This window comes from Schistocerca americana, chromosome 5 (assembly GCF_021461395.2).
Source record: "Schistocerca americana isolate TAMUIC-IGC-003095 chromosome 5, iqSchAmer2.1, whole genome shotgun sequence".
NCBI lineage: Eukaryota > Metazoa > Arthropoda > Insecta > Orthoptera > Acrididae > Schistocerca > Schistocerca americana.
Window position 1 is genome coordinate 690,672,405 of NC_060123.1, and position 24,371 is coordinate 690,696,775.

General features: G+C 40.2%; 1 protein-coding gene across 3 annotated transcripts in view; it reads left to right on the forward strand.

The window, feature by feature from the left end:
• The window catches only part of LOC124615942 (Bardet-Biedl syndrome 4 protein), a 127,804-nt gene that overhangs the window by 9,784 nt on the left and 93,649 nt on the right, over positions 1–24,371 (forward strand). For all 3 annotated transcript variants that reach the window (XR_006979821.1, XM_047144137.1, XM_047144138.1), the window contains exons 4-5: positions 5,736–5,830; positions 18,459–18,621. Coding sequence is in view for 2 of the 3 variants with exons in the window: in XM_047144137.1 (XP_047000093.1) it covers positions 5,736–5,830; positions 18,459–18,621 (258 nt within the window). In the remaining variant the exon portion in view is untranslated. The remainder of the gene's footprint in view (positions 1–5,735; positions 5,831–18,458; positions 18,622–24,371) is intronic.

Genomic DNA, 24,371 nt, shown 5'->3' on the forward strand with positions numbered 1-24,371 from the left:
TACTTTAATTTGATTCCTGTTGCATATTTTTTAGCATTTTCATTTAACCATACAACTGTGTGGTGTTTATACTGGTTGTTAGAATCCTAGCACTTCCTCAAAACTGAAAATGAAGTACTGATTTATGTGTGTGAAATTTAGAAAATGAAGTGAATAACTGAAGACGAGAGAGAACTAAATAGGTAAAAAATTAAGGATAGCTTACCTACTGACTTGTACTGGCCAAACAATCCACAGTCAGTCCTTGGCCTCACTCATTCCAGCCTTCCATACCTTCTTGTCAGCTGCAACTTCATCTCCCAGACCCAGTATCTGCATGTCTGCTATGGCATTATCCTTCCATTTCATTGTCAGTCATCCTAATGGTCTCGTTCCTTCAGCTTATCCATCCATCACTGCCTTTATTACTATGTTCTCTCCTCTACTCCTCACATGTCCATACTCCTGGGTCTTTTGGTTTTCACACTTGCTATGATGTCAGGTAGTGTGTACAATTGTCTGGGTTATTTGCTTTTCCTTGTTCTGCACTGTTCATTTTCTTTCACTTGTCCATATATTTTTCTCAGTACTTTATTTTCAAAAGTGATGAGCTTTTTCTCTGCTTTTTTCAGGATCCATGCCTTGCTTGCTTAGTACACTATTGCTTTGATGATGGTCTGATATATTCTTATTTTTGCCTGCCTAGATAGTAACTTAGATCTTATAATGTTGTGTATTGCTCCTAGACATCTTCCCCTGGCTTGAATTTTTGAGCTAGCCACTGTGGCTGAGCAGTTCTAGACGCTTCAGTCCGGAACCGTGCTGCTGCTACGGTTGCCGGTTCGAATCCTGCCTCGGGCATGGATGTGTGTGATGTCCTTAGGTTAGTTAGGTTTAGGTAGTTCTAAGTCTAGGGGACTGATGACCTCCAAATAATAAATCCCATAGTGCTTAGAGCCATTTGAACCATTTTTTGAATTCTTGTTACGATCTTAGGCAACTGAGACTTCAGTCATGTGTGTGTGAGTTATACTTGCATGAGTATACAGGGTGGTACAAAAAGGTATATGTTATATGGACATGTGTCTGGAAACGCTTACTTTCCATGTTAGAGCTCATTTTATTACTTCTCTTCAAATCACATTAATCATGGAATGGAAACAAACAGCAACAGAACGTACCAGCATGACTTCAAACACTTTGTTACAAGAAATGAATTCGCAGAAGTGTACCTGTGGAGGTCAATCAGCTGCTGATAGTGCCTACACACGCTGTACGTGGTATGGAAACAACTGGTTCTCCCGTAGCACTCTCCATACAGTGACATGGTCAACGTTACCTTGTACAGCAGCAACTTCTCTGACGCTGACATTAGGGTTATCGTCAACTGCACGAAGAATTGCCTCATCCATTGCAGGTGTCCTCGTCGTTCTAGGTCTTCTCCAGTCGCGAGTCATAGACTGGAATGTTCCGTGCTCCCTTAAGATGCCGATCAGTTGCTTCGAACGTCTTCCTGTCGGGACACCTTCGTTCTGGAAATCTGTCTCGATGCAAACGTACCGTGCCACGGCTATTGCGCCGTGCTAATCCATACATCAAATGGGCATCTGCCAACTCCGCATTTGTAAACATTGCACTGACTGCAAAACCATGTTCGTGATGAACACAAACCTGTTGATGCTACGTACTGATGTGCTTGATGCTAGTACTGTAGAGCAATGAGTAGCATGTCAACACAAGCACCGAAGTCAACATTACCTTCCTTTAATTGGGCCAACTGGCGGCGAATCGAGGAAGTACAGTACATACTGACGAAACTAAAATGAGCTCTAACATGGAAATTAAGCGTTTCCAGACACATGTCCACATAACATCTTTTCTTTATTTGTGTGTGAGGAATGTTTCCTGAAAGTTTGGCCGTACCTTTTTGTAACAACCTGTATATGTGTGTGTTTGCTGTCTAATTCTGACAAAGGCCTTACTGTCCGAAAGCTATCATTTGTGACAGTCTTTTCGTTGTGCCTATCTGTGACTCAGCATCTCTGCTATATGGTGAGTAGCAACTTTCCTTTTCACAATATTGTTTTCGCTCTTCTGCGTTGGTTAAGTTTCTGATTGAAACTTCCTGGCAGATTAAAACTGTGTGATGGTCCGAGACTCGAACTCGGGACCTTTGCCTTTCGCGGGCAAGTGCTGGCAGAAGTAAAGCTGTGAGGACGGGGCGTGAGTCGTGCTTGGGTAGCTCAGTCGGTAGAGCACTTGCCCACGAAAGGCAAAGGTCCCGAGTTCGAGTCTCGGTCCAGCACACAGTTTTAATCTGCCAGGAAGTTTCATATCAGCGTACACTCTGCTGCAGAGTGAAAATCTCATTCAGGTTTCTGATTGTTAGATGGTTTGGTCCTAACTGAGCTCTTCTTCCTATTACAATGAACTTTGTTTTATTTTCATTGATACTTAGACCTATTTTCTTAGCTTCTTCCATCAATACAGTTTCCAGTTTCTCCATGTCTTCCATGCTCCTTCCTATCGCCAAAATATTATCTATGAAAGCCAGAACATTTATTTTTTCCCCTATGATGACTCCTGCACTTTCTTGTATTACTGTCCTCTGGATGCTGTTGAGTGCAAAATTGAACATCTCCCTGTCTCACTCCTGTTTTTACCTCAAATGGTTCTGAGAAGTCCCCCTGTACTTTCACTCTACACTTTGATTCTATTACACACACTTTAGTTAGATTTGTCAGCATGTCCGTATCCTACACTTTGCCATTATCCTCCACGTCTCCTATCTTACTGCACTGTCATATGCTTTGTTGAAGTTATAAACATACAGAAGGTATCCTGATCAGTTCTTATCTAGTATTTGTCTTAGTGTGAATGTTTGGTTGGCTGTTGACTTACCCTTTTGAAACTCCGCTTGTGCTGTGTCTAATATTTCTTCAGTGTATGCGCTGAGCTTGTTCAGTATAATTCTTGGGGTTATTTTATAGCACATGAATGATAGTGATATCCCTCTATAGTTCTATGTCAATATTTTGTCTCTCTTCTTGTATATGGGAAATACAGCAGCAGTTTTCCATGCCTCCGGCATTACTTCTTTCCTCCACTCCTCTTTTATGAGTTTGGCTAACCATTCCTATGTCTTGTCTCCCCCTTCTTTGGTGAGCTTTGCTGATATCATTCTGTGTTTGAGGCCTTCCCATTTCAGTCTTTTTATTGCCTCATTCCCCTTCATCAGAGTTGGCTCTTCGACTAGTGGTTGTACGTTCTGGTTGTTTTCTGCCCTGTTTTCGTTCTTGTAGGTGTGAACCAGATTGTTCAGTAGTTCTTTGAAGTATCTTCTCCAGTTCTCTAGATTCCCTTCATTTGTAGTGATCAGTTTCCCATTCTCATCCTTCATTATTACAGGCTCATCTCTGTACTCCTTTCTATAGCTTCTCATTGTCCTGTAAAACTATTTACTATTTTTCTGGCTGTAATCCTCCTCTGCCATCTCTATCTGTTTATTTATGAGTGATGTTTTCTCTCGCCTGATTGCTCTGCTCATTTATCTCATGGCTGTCCTGTATTTTATTTGGTTTTCATAGTTATCATTGCTCATCATTGCCTGTGTGGCTGTCTTCCTGGCCTGAACAGCTTTTCTATATGTTTCACTGAACCATGGTTTGCGCTTAATATTGCTATTATTGTTATCTCCTAATAGTTCCTGTGCTGTCTCCTTCTTGTTCCATTTTGTACTGATATCTTCATCTTCTTTCATATTGCTTTCATTCCATGACCCTGTGAATCCATTTGTAACCTTAATCTTAAACAGTTGATTCACTTGGTATTCTTTTGGCCTACTCCCATATACTCTTTGGGCTCATTTGCCACAGTTGCTCTTACTTCGTTCATCTTTATAAGCACAGGAGAATGTTCTAATCCTATCTCAGCCCATCTCATTGTCCTAACATCAGTTACTTCCTTTTTATGTTTTTTCTCTATCAACATGTGGTCTCTTTAGTTCCTAGTTAGATCATCTGGTGAGGTCAATGTTTCTATATGTATGTCTCTATGGGGAAATGATGTACTATTTGCATGTTTCTGGCTGTGGTGAAGTTGATGAGGCTTCTATCATCATGAAATAGAATGTACAAGCTTAACATGCATATATATGGTTACCATTGATGTTCTTGCCCAATTTTGGCATTTAAATCTTCCAGCACAATTCTGATTTCGTACTGTGATAATCTGGAGCACATCTGGTGTAAGGTATCATAGAATTCATCTTTTATATCTTCCTTCTTGTCCTCAGTTGGGGTGTGGACATATACTAATGAGATGTTTCTGTATTTACGTTTGATTCTGTGTCCTATATTCATAAGCTTGGGTTGTTTGCCGTAACATTCATTCCAGTTCGAGGCTGGGTGTGAGCGTGGAGGAACCCTCCAGTTTTTTTACAATGTTGAATGGTTAGTCCAACGATTAACCTTCCCACTTTATCTGGACTTGGGACTGGATGGAATGCTATCTTCCTCCCAGATGTTGTTAATTAGGAATAGCATGGCAGTAAAAAGAAAAATAAATGAAAGGATTGTGCTAGAATTTTTAGTATAAAAATTATCTGTATATAATATATAATATTTAATAAGGAAAGTAATGGCAGAATGTAAATAATTTGGAATTAAAAGAGGCCACTCACTGAATAGCAGCAGTGTGAAGTCATTGCCAGATATACATAAAAGAGAGAGAAAACATTCTAGAATAAATTGTTTGTCAAGTGAGAGAGTATGTTCACCCCTCCCCCCACTCTCTCTCTCTCTCTCTCTCTCTCTCTCTCTCTCTCTCTCTCTCTCTCTCTCTCTCTCTCTCCTGTGGCCTTGTGTCCTTACCCCAGAAGCTAGCAGGTTTTCTTTCACTTTTGTGTGTATGTGAAATATACTGAAATGTCTTTCTAATGTTGCAATATTGTGAGAGGAAAGAATTGTTTCTCTAATTGCACTCTATATATATGTCTATTGATGGAAGTTCCAGTATATTAATATTAACATTGCAGTGTTATAGAAAGGAAATGAGAATCATGTTGCAGATGAGATTGGTACTTATATATATATCAGTTTTCATTTTGTGAGGTATCTGCTTGAAATTGTGTGATAAATATGAGGTTATTTAATTATTTTAATTATCTATTGCACTCTATTGCAAAAACACATTTCCATTCAAAATCAACTGAAGCTGCACAGAATGATTGCTTATTTGCTGTGTTGTCAAACTAGTAGGCACACCAGTGCCCGTTGTCAGTACAATCAAAATATAGTAGTTTTTACTTTGTATTAATGTTGATTTTGTGGTATCCCAATAATCATTTTAAGGTAGTTCATTTTTGTCTTCTATAACTTTTGATGCTGCTGAACATGGGTACTTGTCCTGGCAATTGTTTGATAATATTATAAATAACATTAATTTTGTGCAGCTTTAGTTTACCATGAATCAATACATTACATTTTAGCAGTATCAGATGCAAAAGATATGCCATTGTCATGTGTAACTAATTTGATTATTGTATGCCATACATGACTCTTATTCCCTTTGACTGTTATGTTCTTGTACGTGAACACTCGAAGTATGTATTAGATAAATGTGAAAAAACATCTCATGGCAATTTCAGATATGTTTTACAAAAAAAATTCTGGTAACTGCGCTACACCCAGCCTTTAAACTGTATGTTTATATATACTCATTCATTGTGTAATTTAATGTAAACATTCCAATCATAGGTATCTACTTGGAAGGCACAGATTGGCCTTAGAGGCGTACCGAGAAGCAGAAAGTCTTGTTCTCAAGCCTGAATGGGATATTTATCATAACTTAGGTATTCCTTAGAAAAAAAGCCTTTCCAGTTTTCGTCCTAATTGCTGGTTTCACTATTTTGGAAGCACATTTTTGCTTGAAATATGCTGAGAAAATTACAGTACAGATTTTTATGAATTATTTTAATTAATTTCTTGCACTTCTTTGTTTGCTACTGTTTTTGCAGTGATATACAAGTATATACTGAAACCTTTCAAACTTAACTACAAAGAGCACCACACTGCATGTTTGCACTGTAGTATGGCATGAAGTTCCTTACCATACGTTTTCATTTTGAAAATGTGCCATAATTTTAAGTGTACATAGCTGAAATATGTGCATTGTGAATAGCAATACAAAAGGGAAAATAAAAGCTGCAATGTTAACTATTGAAACTGAAAGTTATTTTCACTTTTAAAAACCTCTCTACCTAATATACTGATTGGGCTACAGTCGCATTTCTTTTTATCTTCCATAGATGTAGCCCCCTTTTGTTTATTCATTGTGCGTATGCCAATCAGTACACTTTGCTTTGTATTAAGGTGTAACAAAAGTTCTTCCTTTGTATTCCTGTGCCTGAATTTGAATTCCGTAAACCCTATTTGGTTATGAGCCCAGTCAAAATTTCACCACAGAAGTTTCTTCATCTTGCTTTGCTGTTTGATTATGAGGAGCATTACCTTCTCCATTGTGCCTTAATTATGTATAAAATAACTGTAACATATACATATTCTGTATTTTGAGTTCACGCAAAGGTTTCAGTGAAACAAGCTCATCCATATTTAGGGTCATTCCATCTCAAATCAATACAGAAAAGTACAGTTTTCAACCTGACCATTCTCTGTTTTTATCAAGTTTGGTGTGTTCATTGCACAAGAGGAGAGAATGAAAAATGTCCAATTTCAGAATTATAGCACAAGTATGACAAAAGTAATGGCTGCCTGGAGTTCTAAAAATATGTGGAGTATTCAAGTAACACCGCTGACAAAGGCAGCTGCAACTTGTGTTCTAATAGAGATAGAACTGTGAATCAGATAATTCTGGAAAGGGCTAAGAACAAGCTTTCAAGTGATATCAATCATGGTCATATCCAAATTGTGTACTTATTTAAGATCAGTTACCTTAACCTTATCACGAAGCATGTCACCTTCAAAATTTCTGGAAAAAATGTATTTGTTTTTCGTCTTATACCACACAACATAGTAAAAAGTCAAGTTGGGATGACATTTGGCTTAGGAGATATAAGTTAGTATCTACGGCTGTGAGATACAATAAAGCAGTATAAATTGAATGCAAACTGCATTAAATGACGTAAAGTAATGAAAAACATGTTAACTGTTAAAAAGATGGTGTGATAGCAACACACAGTCAGGTAGCAATAGTAATTCACCAACAGCGATCATTTGTGATATGCAAAGTGAAAATGTGGATGCTTGATGTGGTTAGTGGCATAACTACAGACCACAAAATGTGTGTTAGAAGTAGAAAAAAAAACACACCAAAGCAAGGGCTTGTAGCCTCAGATGTTGATTTAGTTGCATTAAATGACAGTCTGGGATTCATTGGTGAGTCACTGGTGGAAATAAAAAGACAAAGAGAATACATATGTGCAGATAATGTTCGAGAAAGTGTCTGAAGTATTCCAGAAAAAAAGAGGAGGAGGATGAAACAAATATGGAATGTAAAATTATAATGCAATTGAAACAGAAATTCAAAACCAGGGCCACAAGTGGGGGAGAAGATCCAAATACTGACACTTTTTCTGGAAAGTTGGAGCATTTGAAGTATTGAAAATGAATTTTGAGCCTCAAACCATTTAGGAAATGGTTTACATCTGATACTGATTGTTAATGCATACAAACACTGTCTTGTTAAGGTCATTTGCAATCTTGCACAGCCAAAGCTTTCTATGCCAACATGTGAGAACTGCCCACGTACACATTCTTTCTTTCTTTAGGAGTGTTGTATGATGATAATGAACTTGATGATATAACATACAAACCATGGATATGTACAGATAGAATGACTTTCCAGATTGATCTATTTTCTGTGGAAGTCTTCTTGGAAAACATGTTGAAAAATTGAAAAGAAACTCCTGCTGCACTACTTTACAGTCATTCAACCATCCAAATTTCTGAAACACCTGGAAGAGATGTTTTGTGACAATGAAAATTTTTTACATGTGGCTCTGCAGAGAATTATGCATTTGTCCTGCAGGATGAGCAGGGGTCTCACTGGAGCAATGCACAGGGCGATTTGTTGTTTATTATACACACGCAGAAAACTGATCGCATTTCATTTATGAGGTCTGTCCAAAAAATCCTGGAACCTTTTTAATTTAGTAGCAGTGGTGTGTTGGATTGGAGAGAAATGTGGTTGGCATTGTGGGACATGCGAAATTGTGCATGACAATTGAAGAATGACTGTCTGAGAGATTGCAGAAGAATGTAACATGTCAGATGGATCATGTCATGAAATCCTGACACAGCATCATGCAATGCATCATTTGGCGAGCAAGTTCATCCCATGGTTCATAAGTGAGGACTAGAAAGACCTTCACGTTGCAACCTGTGAGGAGCTATTGGATCACGCAAATGAGAACAAGATGTTTGTTAAGAGAATCATAGCTGGTGATTCTTTGTCATGAATTTGTGCTACAGGGACAAACCGTTAATCGATGGTACTGTCGGTACATATTGTGACCCCTGTGAGAAAAAATTGTGAGAAGAAAACGGCCTGAAATGTGGTGAGACAATTCATGGTTCTTGCATCGTGATAACATGCCCGCACATTCATCCCTGTTTGTGCATTTCTATTGTACAAAAAACGAAATCTGATTAACTTCATGATGTACCATTTCCATAGAACAGCCCAAGTAGTTTTATTACTTCTCAGATGGCACTGTAGCCTAGTACAGACGCCACAAAAATTTTGCAAACATACCTTTTCATCAAAGTGATTTCAATAACTGTGCAGAGTGGCTAAGGACCATATAACTGTGTCGCTGGTACCATCAAGAGACTTGCTCCCCATGCCAGTCTGCAGTGCATTTCAAACTCTCAGATAATAACACCCAGACAGTTGTTTGAGTGGTGTTCCAACAACATTGCAGTGTGTCACTTATATGAAACTGAAATTGAGTATGATGAAGCATCTCTCCTTCAAGAGTGGTTATAGCTGATTTGCACAGTTGCAGGTACTTTACTCACAAGTTACAATGAGTTATTCCCACTGCCCATAACAAAATCCAAATGAATGTTTTCCCCAAGTCATCATACACCAGAAATGAATATTTGACACAGATACAAGACTCATACCTTGGTGATATCACTAGGTTTGCTGTATGCGTGTACAAAGATCAGTGCTGTCTTGGATGTGTTTTAATGTTAATGAGGATACCAGTTAGTTTCCTACATCCTCAAGACTGTTTACTTTTATTTGTATACCCCAAGAAATCTGATTCTTTACTGTGGACAAGGAAGGCATTCGTACAAAGGTTGATGTGAGAACTGCAACAGACCAAATGTTCACCAAGAACTGCATTAACAGTGTTATATCTTGCTTCCCAGTATTGAGGCATGGTAAGTCCTGACGATACATTTGTCATTTCATTGTTTATTTGAACCTGTTTGCCATACATTCCACATGTTTTGCTGGGATGGTTATATCATGTTTTCCATCACTAAAGCTCAGATGTTGTAATCTGTTATCTTGCACATTGCAAATGCTTGCTATTGTTGTATTTGTATTGCTACCTTACTGTGCATTGCTATTGCACCATCTTTTTAACAGTTAAGATTTTTTTCAGTATTTATGTCATTTTATTGCAGTTTGCATTCAATCTGTATTGTTTTATTCTATCACATAACTGTAGATTTTAATTTATATCTCCTAATCTAAATGCCATCCCAACTTGATTTTTGCTATGTTGTATAGTATAAAATGAAGAAGTAAATATATTTTTTCAGAAATTTTGAATGTGATGTATTTTGAGACATTCAGGGTGAAGGTCTAGATCTAGGTCACTATGTACATTGTTTGAATATGGCTACGATGGATATCATTTGAAAGCTTGTTCCTAGCTTTTTCCAAAATTACATTCATGGTCCCATCTCTGTTAGAACAAAAGTGACAGGCATTTTTGTTAGCAGTGTTTATTGAATTTTCTACTTATTTTTAGAACTTCATGCAGCCACTGACCTTTACTGTGTAAATCTTTTGAATATGGGTATGATACATATCATTTGAAAGCTTGTTCTTAGCCTTTTCCAAAATTACATGATTCATGGTCCCATCTCTGTTAGAACAGAAGTGACAGGCATTTTTGTTAGCAGTTTTTATTGGATTTTCCACACATTTTTAGAACTCCATGCATGTCTCTGACCTCTGCAGCCAGAATGCAGCTCTTGCATTGAATGAAAGCAGCAATCCGGAATGGTGCAGGGACGGGGGAGGTGTAGCTGGTTGTTGGTGGGGTGGGGGAGAAGAAGAGAGAGAAGAACGCTGTTTGGCAGAGTGTACAGGGACAAGGTGGAGGAGGACAAGGCTGCCAAGTGCAACATCTGGCAGCTGTAGGGGTGTGAGGGGGCAGGGAGGGGAAGGGGAATGTGGTCCAAAAAAGAGGAGCAGCGAAGGGGAAAAGATTGGTGGATGTGTTGGACACCTTATCCTTGTTCCTCCACAACCTCAACACCTTCTCTCCCATCTGCCTCATCTCGTCCTCCTCTAACCAGCAAGCCACCTACCTGGACATTACCTACTCCTCTCTGATCGCTCCATCCACACGTCTGTCCTTATTAAATCCATTATCCACCAACAGTATCAGCATTTTGACAGGCGCCATTCCTTTCTCACCAAAAACTCCCTCCCATACAGTCCAGCCAAAGTAGGATGATGTGTCTGTGGCGAAAAGAATTCCGTTGCCCAATACACTGAAGGCCTTATAAAGGCCTTCATAAACAGGCACAATCCCGTAGACAAACAAATTTTCCATGCCATATCCCGGCACACCCCAAATCCACCCACCACCCCTCCTCCCACCACCCCCAGAAACCAACAACAAAGGACATGTTGTATAACCCGGGACAACTGGGAGATCCAGGAAAAAACCTGGGAATTTTTTCATCCAGGAGAAAACCAGGAATTTTTTAGAATTTTGAGAATTTTTCATTGTTTTAGTTTTCAGTTAAATTTTTGTAATTTTAACTGGTAAGAACTAATACTCTAACAAAGGATATTACTGTATCTCACTACAGCAGAATAATACTGCAGCAACAAAACATGAACAAGAGGAAAAAAAAAAAAACTTAAATTGCAAAGGAAATGCGCCATATACAGCTGCAAAACACAGTGCTCATACAAGCATCTGCCAACAGCAAAATGTGTCAAAGGCTTTAGGAAGTTTATGCAGTGCTTCATAACAACAAATTGCCTCCGATGAGCACGATGTCACAACTGTTTACATTAAATTCATTTGAGTAGTTGCGAGCGAACTCATGCGCATGCGCAGTTGAGTCACGTTTGAGTAGTACCTACTCCCACTTCTTAGCTACAGAAGTGTGGTGTTATAGATGTATAAGCAGTAGCAGCAAGCAGTCAGATGCTACCTGGAGAAGTTTTGCCGCCAGATTCATGCACGCGCAACAGTCCCGGATCAAGGGGCGGGGGACCAGACAGGGGTGTCTGTCCTGGGCGGGGGGGGGGGGGGGGGGCACCAAATTCATATTCTTGAAGAAAAAAAACCTTGTTTCACAAAGCACCTAGCATCCAGTGCACAGTGGTCTATCAATTATTCATACGATTTTGAAATGCACCCCTGTTGGATTTTGAACATTTTTGAACACATTCTAAGTTGATTTCCGAACGAATCATAAGTTGATTTTTGAATGTGTCGCATCTAGAAATAAACTTTCCTGCAGACAAAAGGGGACAGGGCTATATGGGCCAAGTGGAATAAAGCCAAATGGGTGAATGCTAACCGCTGTTTATGTGGTTCACTGGGCTTGCGAATGATCAGTATTGTTATAATTACTAGCAAAATCTATAGATTCAGTCTATCAGAGTGGAAGTAAATGTCCAACAGGGATAACAGGTTCGAAAGATTACGTGTTATCTTCTCGATGTATCCAAGAAAATGAAATTTAGACACAAAATTTTTGGCCAGACTGATAAACTAGTAAGGGCCAGTTGTACAGTCCCCAACTAGCATCCGCTTAAGTTCTGTTCTGGGAGTAGCACTGAAAACGCGTTGTGATAAACCCTGACCGGAGAATAAACGGAGATAACTAAAGAGTTGACTGTGGCAGGGTTAATGAAGGCAACCAGAGAAAGTTTTGACACTGGCAGGAATAGTCACAGAATTAGTGATACAAGATTGTTTGTTAGAACAAGAAAGGAGAGGAAACAGGGACACCACACAAATAATGGAAGAATATGACCGTTCCAAATTTATATAAAAATTTTATACTACTACTTTTCGATATCATGCTTGAGAAGCTGCAGCATATGAATGAAATGTGAAACTATTTCCTAATATAAAGCTTTTTGCTTGTAGTAGGCCTAATAGGCAATTGATATTGGTACTTCGTGAATTATATTCTGTCGTGTTATAAAAATGACCATTTGTGCCAAAACAATATCGTTTATTTGGTGTGCGTTACAATTACTGCAATATTAGGCAGGCCTATTTCATTTTATCTAGCAAACAGTGACAAACTACATGTAATCAGAATGAGATTTTCACTCTGCAGCGGAGTGTGCGCTGATATGAAACTTCCTGGCAGATTAAAACTGTGTGCCCGACCGAGACTCGAACTCGGGACCTTTGCCTTTTGCGGGCAAGTGCTCTACCATCTGAGCTACCGAAGCACGACTCACGCCCGGTTCTCACAGCTTTACTTCTGCCAGTATCTCGTCTCCTACCTTCCAAACTTTACAGAAGCTCTCCTGCGAACCTAAGTAAAGCTGTGAGTACCAGGCGTGAGTCGTGCTTCGGTAGCTCAGATGGTAGAGCACTTGCCCGCGAAAGGCAAAGGTCCCGAGTTCGAGTCTCGGTCGGGCACACAGTTTTAATCTGCCAGGAAGTTTTACATGTAATCAAATCAGGAAACCATACCAGTCTTTGGTACTATTTTTTCAGTATTAGACGATGACATTTCATTTTTTGATGTAGCAAAAAGATTTACAAAGTTTACACCATGTAAAGCTGTAGCAATATTAGAAAGACAAAATGCTAGGACTTAAGGATTGAATAAATCTGTACTGTCTTGCTTGTCTTGTCTTTACTGGTTTTATGTGTGCTATATTTAATTGTATGTCACACAAAACAGCAAGTTATTAGCTAAGAGGTAATGAAGACTGCAAATTTTCTGAAGAGTTCTTGCTCTCCCAATTACAAGTAATCCCATCCAGTATTAATTGCAAGGGACTTTTTTTTTTTTTTTTAAAAAAAAGAAAAAAAAGGAAAGAAAAGAAAAGGGCAGGAGTCAAACTAGCTGACTGGGAGCAGGAGAGACACCACAGGAAATTTTAATTTCTACTGTCCTGAATATAGTTTGATGGCATCCATTACAAAATATTACACATTTGAATTCCAGAGAGCGAAATACAGTGACATAAGATAGAAGAATACTTTGTGAAGAAGCATGGCACTGCACCTAGGCCCACTTAAGACCAAATAACATGTCTTACGTTTCCTCGAACACATATGCTTTATGTATCAGGTTCTTCAGAAAGATGTGCCCTACGAAATGAACATATTTTTGAAAAGTCGATTTTTTTTTAAAAATTTTTGGCGTCCTACCTCAAACGCTTGAGGGAGGGATTATAGATATGGGGCTGATGCACAGGACAGTCTTAGTTCTAGTGGGGAGGTGGGTGGTCTCCACGTTACCCGTGTTTACGTTTAGTGATTTTGCTGCTTCCTCTCCATTTATTGTTCTCTCGTCAAATGAAAACAAAACGGATTTCTGTGGTCAGGAGCTTTCAAGTGAATTAAAATACATTCACATAATTATGGAAAGCTAAAATATGTTATTAGTTTGAGATTTTATTTCATTTACAACTTTCTGATAGTCAAGCAATAATCGCCTTGTAGAACAATGAAGTTATTTTTGTCAGTTTTATGAAGATATTTGGCTTTTATTAATCTTTTCTGCTGAGGCATTTGAAACAAAGTGTTTAATTCCACACTATTGGCCTGTTTCAACTGTTCACTGTACATTTTTGTCTTCTAACATGTATGGCACTATGCCATAATAAAGAACTAAACACGAAACAATACACTACTGGTACTCCAAGAGAATTTATTCCCATATCTAGACATACAATTGTGCACTTTAAGCCAAAATATGCTTTTTAGTATGGTTCACGAAATTCCGGTGCTCTTTTAGTATCATCTATTGTTTTGTTTCTTTTATGACATAATGTAAGATCTTTTAATGTTTTAACGTACCAACATGTGGTGTTCCTGTGTCATCGTAGCTACGCAATCGCGGTGACGCCGGTTATGTGGCGCTCTCCGGCAACTGCTGAAACGAACATATTTCTAACAGATCGCAGGAAAATATTGTGAATGGTTATTTGAGAAAAGCTTTACTTAAAGTAAATTACCTTTCCTGCAAGGTGAACAATGTGCAGGAACGTGCGATGAAGTTTTCAAATCATAGAGTATTTGACTCTCATTTAAAATTTCAAACCCAAAAGGTTAGACATTTATGTTGTTGTTAAAAATTTAACTGGCATGTTTCTGTGATATGTCTTGAAGTGGGAAAAAAAAAAAATAAAAAAAAAAATAATAATAATAATAAATCAACATGTGTGAAAGCTTAGCTTCTCTTGCAGCTTATTAATTTTTGAAACCAATGTTATATGTGAAAACTTTTCTGTTCCTGTAACAACACTATGTATATTAATTTAAACCATTAACTTTTCCTATTTGTGTGTTCACACTACTTAACAGTGATGTTGCTATTGGCTGACTACATCTTGTGTCCTATGCTCTGAATATCTTATGTCATCAGCTGGCGAGATCACGTGACATGAGCTATGGCTGGCTTACAAAAGCACATCACAATCTCGATTTCAATGCTTTGGAAAGTAACATGCGGTGTTTGGTGGAATTTGAATATATACTTTCGTAATATGAAAATATGCAGTGTACCTGTTGCTGTCCTTCAAAGATCTTTCCAAACGTGTTTTTTTCCCGAGTTTCATTTTCTAAAGTTCCAGGAAATTCTACGCCGGTGTATAAAACCATAACCATTCAAAGGATTGATGTGTTTTACAGTTCTGAGGAAAAGTATACTGTCACTTACCAGGGAAAAAGTGTATTTTCACCCAGGAGAAAGTGTATTTTTAACTGGTAAATCTGGGAATTTTTTTTTCCTTGTCTGTGTATACACCCTGAAAGGAGTGCCCCCTTCGTCACCCAATACCACCCCAAACTGGAACATCTGAACCACATCTTACATAAGGGCACTGATTGTCTGTCATCATGCGCTGATTTGAGGGACTTCCTTCCCAACTCCACAACACCCTAGTCCATCCCTGTGCCACTCTCAATCCCAATCCCTTGCCACAGGGATCATAAATATGTAGAAGACCCAGTTGCAAGACCTGGCTGATCCAACCACCCAGCACTTCTTATTCGAGTCCTGCCATGGGCTTATTCTACGCCATCAGAGCCTGGGCGACCTGTAAAAGCAGTCATGTCATATACCAGCTCTGCCGCAATCATTGCACAGCTTTTTGTGTTTGTGTGACTACACCAGGAAGAATGGCCAGTGACAAACTGTGGCTACCAGCAAAGTGGGCCACCCTGTGGCACAACATGCACCTGAACATAACATGCTTGATTTCAATTGCTGCTTCACAACCTGTGCCATCTGTATCCTCCACTTCACCACTAGCTTTTATGGACTTCACAGATGGGAGTTATCCTTACAACACGTTCTCCACTCCCAAAATTAACAGTTTTTCAACTTACAGTAACCTACTATCTCCACATCCTCCACCCAACAGTTTCCAACCCCTCTGTCCTATCATCTCCTCCCAGTTCACATCCCCTCACCCTCATTGTGTGCTGCTACCTGCCAATGCACCAACTGGTCTTATCCCCTTCTCTGCTCCTCTGGTTTTATGCTCTCCATATCTGACCCCCCACAGTCTCCCAACACTGTGCTTGCTAGCCTTGTCCTGCTGCCATCTACCGTAGTCCCTACACGCTTCACCAGACAGCATTCTTCTCTCCCCCACCTGTACTCTGCTGTCCCTATCCCTTCCCCACCCCACTTCCGAATGTGTGTGTATTTTCATTTCTGATGAAGGCTTTGGTCACAAGTTCAATGTGTGACAGTCTTTTCATTATGTGTTCCTGCAACTTGACGTGAAATATTTATGTTGTTAGCCTGTTCTCATTCATTCGGTAGAGGTACCCAATGAAGATTTATCTTTGCTTTGCCATTGCTTCTGATATTTTCATAGCTCTCCTTGTTACATTTTCCAACCATTTATAGTTTGTGTGGAAGCCACTATTTTTCTAGTAATCCAGCTTTCAAGTATTTCTATTCTGTCCAGCTTATAGTTCATCCTTAGCATTTACATGCACTTAAATATGCTGGTCTTACTGCTGTGGTATAGTGTTTTAGTTTTGTTTTTCTGGATATGCATGTTTTGTGCGAGATATTTTTTGTCAAGTAATATAGTATACTCTTCCCACTTTGTTAGCTCTTACACCTATTGCAAATTTTTCTAGTCCATTCTGCTGTATGTTTTGTCCAAGATATTACAAATGATGATGGAAATAGGATCACACTTGAGGAAGTGGAGAAAATGGTTAATAGATTGCACTGCAATAAAGCGGCTGGGTTGGATGAAATTAAGTCAGAACTCATCAAATACAGTGGAATGTCAGGTCTTAAATGGCTACACAGGATAATTAAAATGGCGTGGGTGTCGGGACAGGTTCCATCAGACTGGGCGAAAGCAGTAATCACACCAATCTTTAAACATGGAAACAGAAAAGATTGTAACAACTACAGAGGTATCTCTTTAATCAGCGTTGTGGGTAAAATCTTCTCAGGTATTGTTGAAAGGAAAGTGCAAGTGTTAGTTGAGGACAAATTGGATGAAAATCAATGTGGGTTTAGGTCTCTTAGAGGTTGTCAGGATCAGATCTTTAGCTTACGGCAAATAATGGAGAAGTGTTACGAGTGGAACAGGGAATTGTATCTATGCTTCATAGATCTAGAAAAGGCATATGACTAGGTTCCTAGGAGGAAGTTATTGTCTGTTCTACGAGATTATGGAATAGTAGGCAAACTTTTGCAAGCAATTAAAGGTCTTTACATAGATAGTCAGGCAGCAGTTAGAGTTGACGGTAAACTGAGTTCATGGTTCAGAGTAGTTTCAGGGGTAAGACAAGGCTGCAATCTGTCTCCACTGTTGTTCATATTATTTATGGATCATATGTTGAAAACAGTAGACTGGCTGAGTGAGATTAAGATATGTGGACACAAAATAAGCAGTCTCGCATATGCAGATGACTTAATTGTGATGGCAGATTCGATTGAAAGTTTGCAAAGTAATATTTCAGAGCTAGACCAGAAATTTAAGGACTATGGTATGAAGATTGGCATCTCCAAAATGAAAGTAATGTCAGTGGGAAGGAGATATAAACGGATCGAGTGCTAAATAGGAGGAACAAAGTTAGAACAGGTGGACAGTTTCAAGTATTTAGGATGCATATTCTCACAGGATGGCAACATAGTGAAAGAACTGGAAGAGAGGCGTAGCAAAGCTAATGCAGTGAGCGCTCAGCTACGATCTACTCTCTTCTGCAAGAAGGAAGTCAGTACCAAGACTAAGTTATCTGTGCACCGTTCTGTCTTTCGACCAACTTCGTTGCATGGTAGCAAAAGCTGGGTGGATTCAGGTTACCTTATGAATAAGGTTGAGGTTACGGATATGAAAGTAGCTAGGATGATTGCAGGTACTAGTAGATGGGAACAATGGCAGGAGGGTGTCCACAATGAGGAAATCAAAGAAAAACTGGGAATGAACTCTATAGATTTAGCAGTCAGGGCGAACAGGCTTAGATGGTGGGGTCATGTTACACACATGGGAGAAGGAAGGTTACCCAAGAGACTCATGGGTGCAGCAGTAGAGGGTAGGAGGAGTCGGGGTAGACCAAGGAGAAGGTACCTGGATTCGGTTAAGAATGATTTTGAAGTAATAGGCTTAATGTCAGAAGAGGCACCAATGTTAGCACTGAATAGGGGATCATGGAGGAATTTTATAAGGGGGACTATGCTCCAGACTGAACGCTGAAAGGCATAGTCAGTCTTAAATGATGATGATGATGATGATTTAAATTTACTAAATCATTCTATTTTATAAGTTTGTGTTTGTGTATTTTGGTGGATTTTTTGTATGAGTTTTGCTTTTCCAGTTGAATGTGTGACTTGCGAGACTAGTTCTACACTGTGTTCTTTCCAGAAGATGGATTTATTGAATTTTTTCCATTTTATTTGTTTATTTTTAAACATGTTCTGCTGGCAAGATATTACTGTTTAAAAGACATGTTTTGTTTAATCTGTCATAGAAAGTAATGTGTAGAATAGCAACAACCTTAATTCTTATGTTTCATGTAGGCATGTGTCTCCTGCACCTAAATGAAAGGGTTAAAGCAAAAGAATGCATTTCGAAGGCCATTGATTTGAGCCGCCAAGAATGTTCCTACGTAGCACTTGCAAAAATATACCTGCTTGAGAACGATATTGGTGCTGCAGTTAATGTATATAATGCAGCATGCAGGTAAGCATTTCTTGTTGTTTATAACTAAGTATGATACAGGGAGAATGGTAAACATGTAAAATTTGGTGGGTATAAATTACTAATGAACATCTGTATCTTAAAAAATTTTGTAAATAGTAAGCATGTAGCCATATCTGCAAATGAATGTGTAATGTGAGTGTAAACTGACTTATTCTACAGCATTACAATTCACTTTACAAATAGTCCATCGAACATGAAACAAACAAACTAACTAACTTATGAGGTGGTGGTTTGTACTAATTAAGACACTCACCACAGCATTCCTCGGACACCTGACAAGTCCTACAGTTCCAGAAATGCTCTGCCAAGCCTCTAGGCCATCACAATCTGTCCTCGGTCAAACTCAGATAGATTGCGTGCTTTCCCCTTTCTACACACAGACAGCATGCTCACTGATACTACGTGCACTGTGCGTGTGTCTGACTAGCATTCATTCCTCGCCAGATGGTGCTGCTATCACCTGGGTGGGTTTATGTCGCTAGTAGGTTGGTGGTCGTAATGTTCTGGCTGATCAGTATAAGTAGATGGTGCTATAACTGAGTAATCAATTCAATCCCCCAGATTCCTCAACATGCAAACTAAACTTACATCCACAAAAAGAGCCACAATCCACCACCTAAAAACTGATCCTGACCTTATAATCCTACCTGATGACAAAGGCTCCACCACTGGTGATTCGACCACAAGGATTTCCTGGCAGAAGGACTTCATCACCTGTCAGATTCATCCACCTACAATCCCTGCCACAGTGATCCCATCCCAGAAATCCAGCAGGATCTCCAGTCTCTCCTCAAATCCTTAGGCCCATCCCAGAACCTCTCCCCAGAGTCCATCTCTCTCCTCACCCCTGCTATTCCCTGCTTACCTCCTACATGCTTCCTAAAGTCTATAAACCCAGCCGTCCGGGACATCCCATTATGGCCAGTCACTGTGCCCCCACTGAGAGAATCTCTGCTCTTGTAGACAACACCTTCAGCCTATTATCCACAACCTATCTTGCTATATAAAAGATATCAACCATTTCCTCCTCCAACTCTCCACAGTTTCTGTTCCTTTACCACACGGTGCCCTCATCATCACTATTGTGAGGCCTCCATTTACACTAACACTCCTAATGCCAATGGCCTTACAACTATTGAACTCTACTTTTCCAAATGCCTGATGAATACCAAATTCACCACTCACCAGCTCCTTTGTAGTCACCATGACCAACTATATTCTCACCCACAATTACCTCTCCTTTGAAGACACTACCTACAAACAAATCTGGGTTATGACCATGGGCTTCCATATGGCACCATCTTGCGCCAACCTATTCATGGCCATCTAGAGGAATCTTTCCTAAACACCCAGCATCTGGATGAGGGTAAGGATGCCCTATCTACAGTCCTCCAGAACCTCAACCTCTTCTTCCCCATTCATTTCACCTGGTCCTACTCAACCCTCGAAGTCACCTTCCTCAATGTTGATCCCCATCTCAAAGATGGCTATATCGGTACCTCTGTCCGTATCAAACCTACCAACTACCAGCAGTCTCTCCACTTTGACAGCTGCCTCCCACTCCATACAGCCTACACACCCATGGCCATCACATCTGTAGTAACGAGCGGTCCCTCTCTAAATAAATCAAGGGTCTCACTTGAGGCCTTTACAGATTGTAATTACCCTCCCAACCTTCTACAATCTTCCGTGCATTAGTTTTCCAGTTAGCCAACACCTCCCAAAGTCCCACCATTTGGCTACAGAGGAGCATTCCCCTTGTGACTCGGTACCACCCAGGTCTGGAGCAACTGAATTACATTCCCCACCAGGGTTTTGACTATTTCTTGTTGTGCCCTGAAATGAGAAATGTCTTACCCACTATCCTTCCGACCCCTGCCACAGTGGTATTCCACCGCCTGCCGAACCTACACAATGTCCTCGTCCATCCCTACACAACCCCTGCTCCCAACCCCTTGCCTCATGGCTCATATCCCTGTAATAGGCCTAGATGCAAGACCTGTTCCATACATCCTCCCACCACCACCTATTCCAGTCCGGTCACAAACATTACCTATCCCATGAAAGTCTGGGCTACCTGTGAAACCAGTCATGTGATCTACAAGCTAAGCTGCAACCACCGTGCTGCACCCTATGTGGGCATGACAACCAACAAGCTATCTGTCTGTGTGAATGGCCACTGACAAGCTGTGACCAAGAAACAATTGTACCACCCTGTTGCTGAGCACACCGCCCAACATGACCTTCATTTCAGTGACTTCTTCACAGCCTGTGCCATCTGAATCCTTCCCACGAGGACCACTTTTCTGAACTGCGCACATGAGAACTCTCCCTGTGGTATATCCTGTGTTCCTGTAACCCTCCTGGCCTCAGTCTTTGTTAGCCATTGTTCTTACCCATCTAGCCCCCTTCCCTGTTCCCTCTCCACTGCTACACAGCTCTCTATTCCATCAATGCACCCAGTCTTTTTACTTCTCTTCTTTTTCACTACGCCCCCCCCCCCCCTCCCTCACTCACCATCTAACCTCCCAATTGCATTTAGCTGCCCTAGTTTCCACCTCATCCCTGCACGCTCCCAGCAGCACTTTGCTGTCCCCCACCTCTACTCAGCCATCTCTCCCCCTCCCCTTCCCAGCCTTCCTTGCTCCTACACAGTTGCCTCTCCCATAATGCACTGCTGCTTGCAGTCTGGCTCCATGGCTGCAGCTGCCTGAGACTGTGGTCACATGTGTGTAAGTTGTGTTTGCATAAGTGTGTGTGTTTTTTGTCTATTTTTGACCAAGGCCTTGTCGGCTGAAAACTAACATTCTGACAGTCTTTTTGATGTGCATTTCTGCGACTCAGCACCTCCGCTATATGGTGAGTAACAACTATCCTTTTCATAATATCATTACAGTTATCAAACACATTTACTTATCTTTTGAGAAGCAGTCATGTGGAACACAACATGCATTTCCAGTCCCTGAATAAAGTCTTTTGTCAGCTCAGTACTAAACTATCTTTCTAGCTGCTCTGGTTCTTGTGGACCTAACTAGCTATGACATCGACAGCCTCTGTCCAGTGAAGCCGAGCTGTCGAACTGAGGAGACGATCTGCACTAACGAACTCACCTCTGAGCACTGCTGTTGACGTCCTTTATGTGAGTGCTGGAGAGGGCATTGTGTAGTGTAGTCTTCCCAGAGAGGGGAAGCGTGGCACCAGATTTGCATATACTGCCATGCTGGCACCACCACTCAGTGTCCACAGATATTATTGTTTATGCTGGCAAGCATCTGACAGCCAGTGCACGAGTGGTGTCATTTGATAACACAACAAAAACTGTAAAGGGGTGAAGTCCAGGGACCTTGGTCTTCAAGAGAAGTGACCATTACTGACAGTTAATCTTCCGGGGAATGTTAGGTTTACATGATCTGTCACCTTACAACTAGAACATACAGAGACCTATATGCTGGAAGAACATACCCATCCTCCCAGTTGAACGAACTCCTTCCAATAAGTATATTATTCTAGAATACCAGGTACACCAAGATCGCTTGTAACAACCAATCTCGTCATCTCTGATATTTCAGAATAATGAAACATGTCAGATCACCCCCCAGCAGTTGACACAATGTCATCTTCCAATAATGATGGAAGCTCATTTTCAAGTAAGTCTGGGTAACAGGACCCTGTAAGGTGATGAGATAACACATCAAGTCCAATCTACAGGTTGCTTATCATCACACATAACACATTTACAGAGAAGTGTTCGTAGAAAAGGCGTACCCAAAAGCATTTGAGTTTTTTTCGGACCACAGATTTGAGTTAGTGTAATTGATACCATCATGGATGAAAGAGCAAACAGTATTAATTGGGCTATTCAACCATTTGCAACTAGCCAGTGACAAAATTCCAATTGTATACCTTCTCACTCTCAAAGGTACTGAATACACTGAAAATGATATGGGTGGACACCCCACATACATAATGTCCACTATATTCTTTTATATGTGTAGAAATTCTACACATGCTTGTTGAAGGACTATGTTCTACCAACTAAATAATGTCTTATGCGTTGTCAATGATTTGTTCATTTGAACTCTCAGATAAAACATGATGCAAGGTTGTGCATCAATCTGTCACAGTTGAGTGAAAATACAAGTAAACACTCTTGAATCTGATACTTTGCGGTTAGACAATCATTTACCATATTCTCTACAAACAGCAGCAGCGTTTCCAGTACAAAATCCGTATGTAAACACTGTATCGGTGTACTCTGCATCTGTAAATGTTTTCAGTATTCGTAAATGGTATAGCAGAATTGGCTAACAAATCATCATCACAGATTGAAAAATTCAGTTAGATAAACACAAGCACAACTTCACAACTAGAACTTCAGGACAAAAATGAGTAAACCCGTAGCAAATGCAGTACAAACACACAAAATGAAATTTATCTCTGTAAGCAGCTGTGTCTCTGTAACCAATAAAAGTTTGGTATTGTTATGTGGAATGTTTTATTCAAATTAATTTATGCTACCACCTCTCCTGAAACATCCTTTATATGGGCTGACAACTGTATTTCACAATAACAAAGTCTATCTTTCTTTAATTAGAACTGTCTTCTTGATCTCTTCTTTTAGTTTCTTATGAGATATTCGCAAGAAATTTTACAAATATTCATGGCAGTACTTTTTTTGAAAGTGGTTTTATACCTCTTGCCTCCCACTTCTACAATTTACCATGAGGCCTATATTTGAATGTATCATTCCGGATAAGTTGACACTTCAGAAACTATCTTGTTATCTGAACAGATAATTTTGCCCACATAAAACGAAGCATTTCTTGAAGGACTCACTTTCCCCTCACAGCCTATTCTCTTTTCTGATATTACATGCCACAACAAAATTAGTTTCGCCCCACTTGAACGGTTTTCCTCTGTTTATCATGCATACTGTTTTGCACCTTCAAATGAACTGGACCCGTGGTCTAGGGGTAGCGTCTTTGATTCATAATGAAAACGTCTTCGGTCGCGGGTTCGATCCCCGCCACTGCCTAAATTTTGATAAATAATCAGCATTGGCGGCGGAAGACTTCCGGCATAAGAAGTCAGCCTCATTCTGCCAACCGCCTTGTCAAAGAGGGCGGAGGAGCGCATAGAGGTTCAGGGCACTCTCTTGTCCTAGGGGTGGGAAATTGCCCCTAAAGGCGGAAGAATCAGCAATGATCAACGACATGAGGATGCAGAAGGCAATGGAAACCACTGCATTAAAAGACACATAACGTGTATCCACAGGACATGTGGCCTGTAATTGAAGAAGTGTCATGATGATCTCTCCATTGGCAAAAGATTCCGGAATAGTCCCCCATTCGGATCTCCGGGAGGCGACTGCCAAGGGGGAGGTTCCCATGAGAAAAAGATTGAATAATCAATGAAAGGATAACGTTCTACGAGTCAGGGCGTGGAATGTCAGAAGCTTGAACGTGGTAGGGAAACTAGAGAATCTGAAAAGGGAAATGCAAAGGGTCAATCTAGATATAGTAGGGGTCAGTGAAGTGAAGTGGAAGGAAGACAAGGATTTCTGGTCAGATGAGTATTGGGTAATATCAACAACAGCAGAAAATGGTATAACAGGTGTAGGATTTGTTATGAATAGGCAGGTAGGGCAGAGTGTGTGTTACTGTGAACAGTTCAGTGACCTGGTTGTTCTAATCGGAATCGACAGCAGACCAACACCGACAACGATAGTT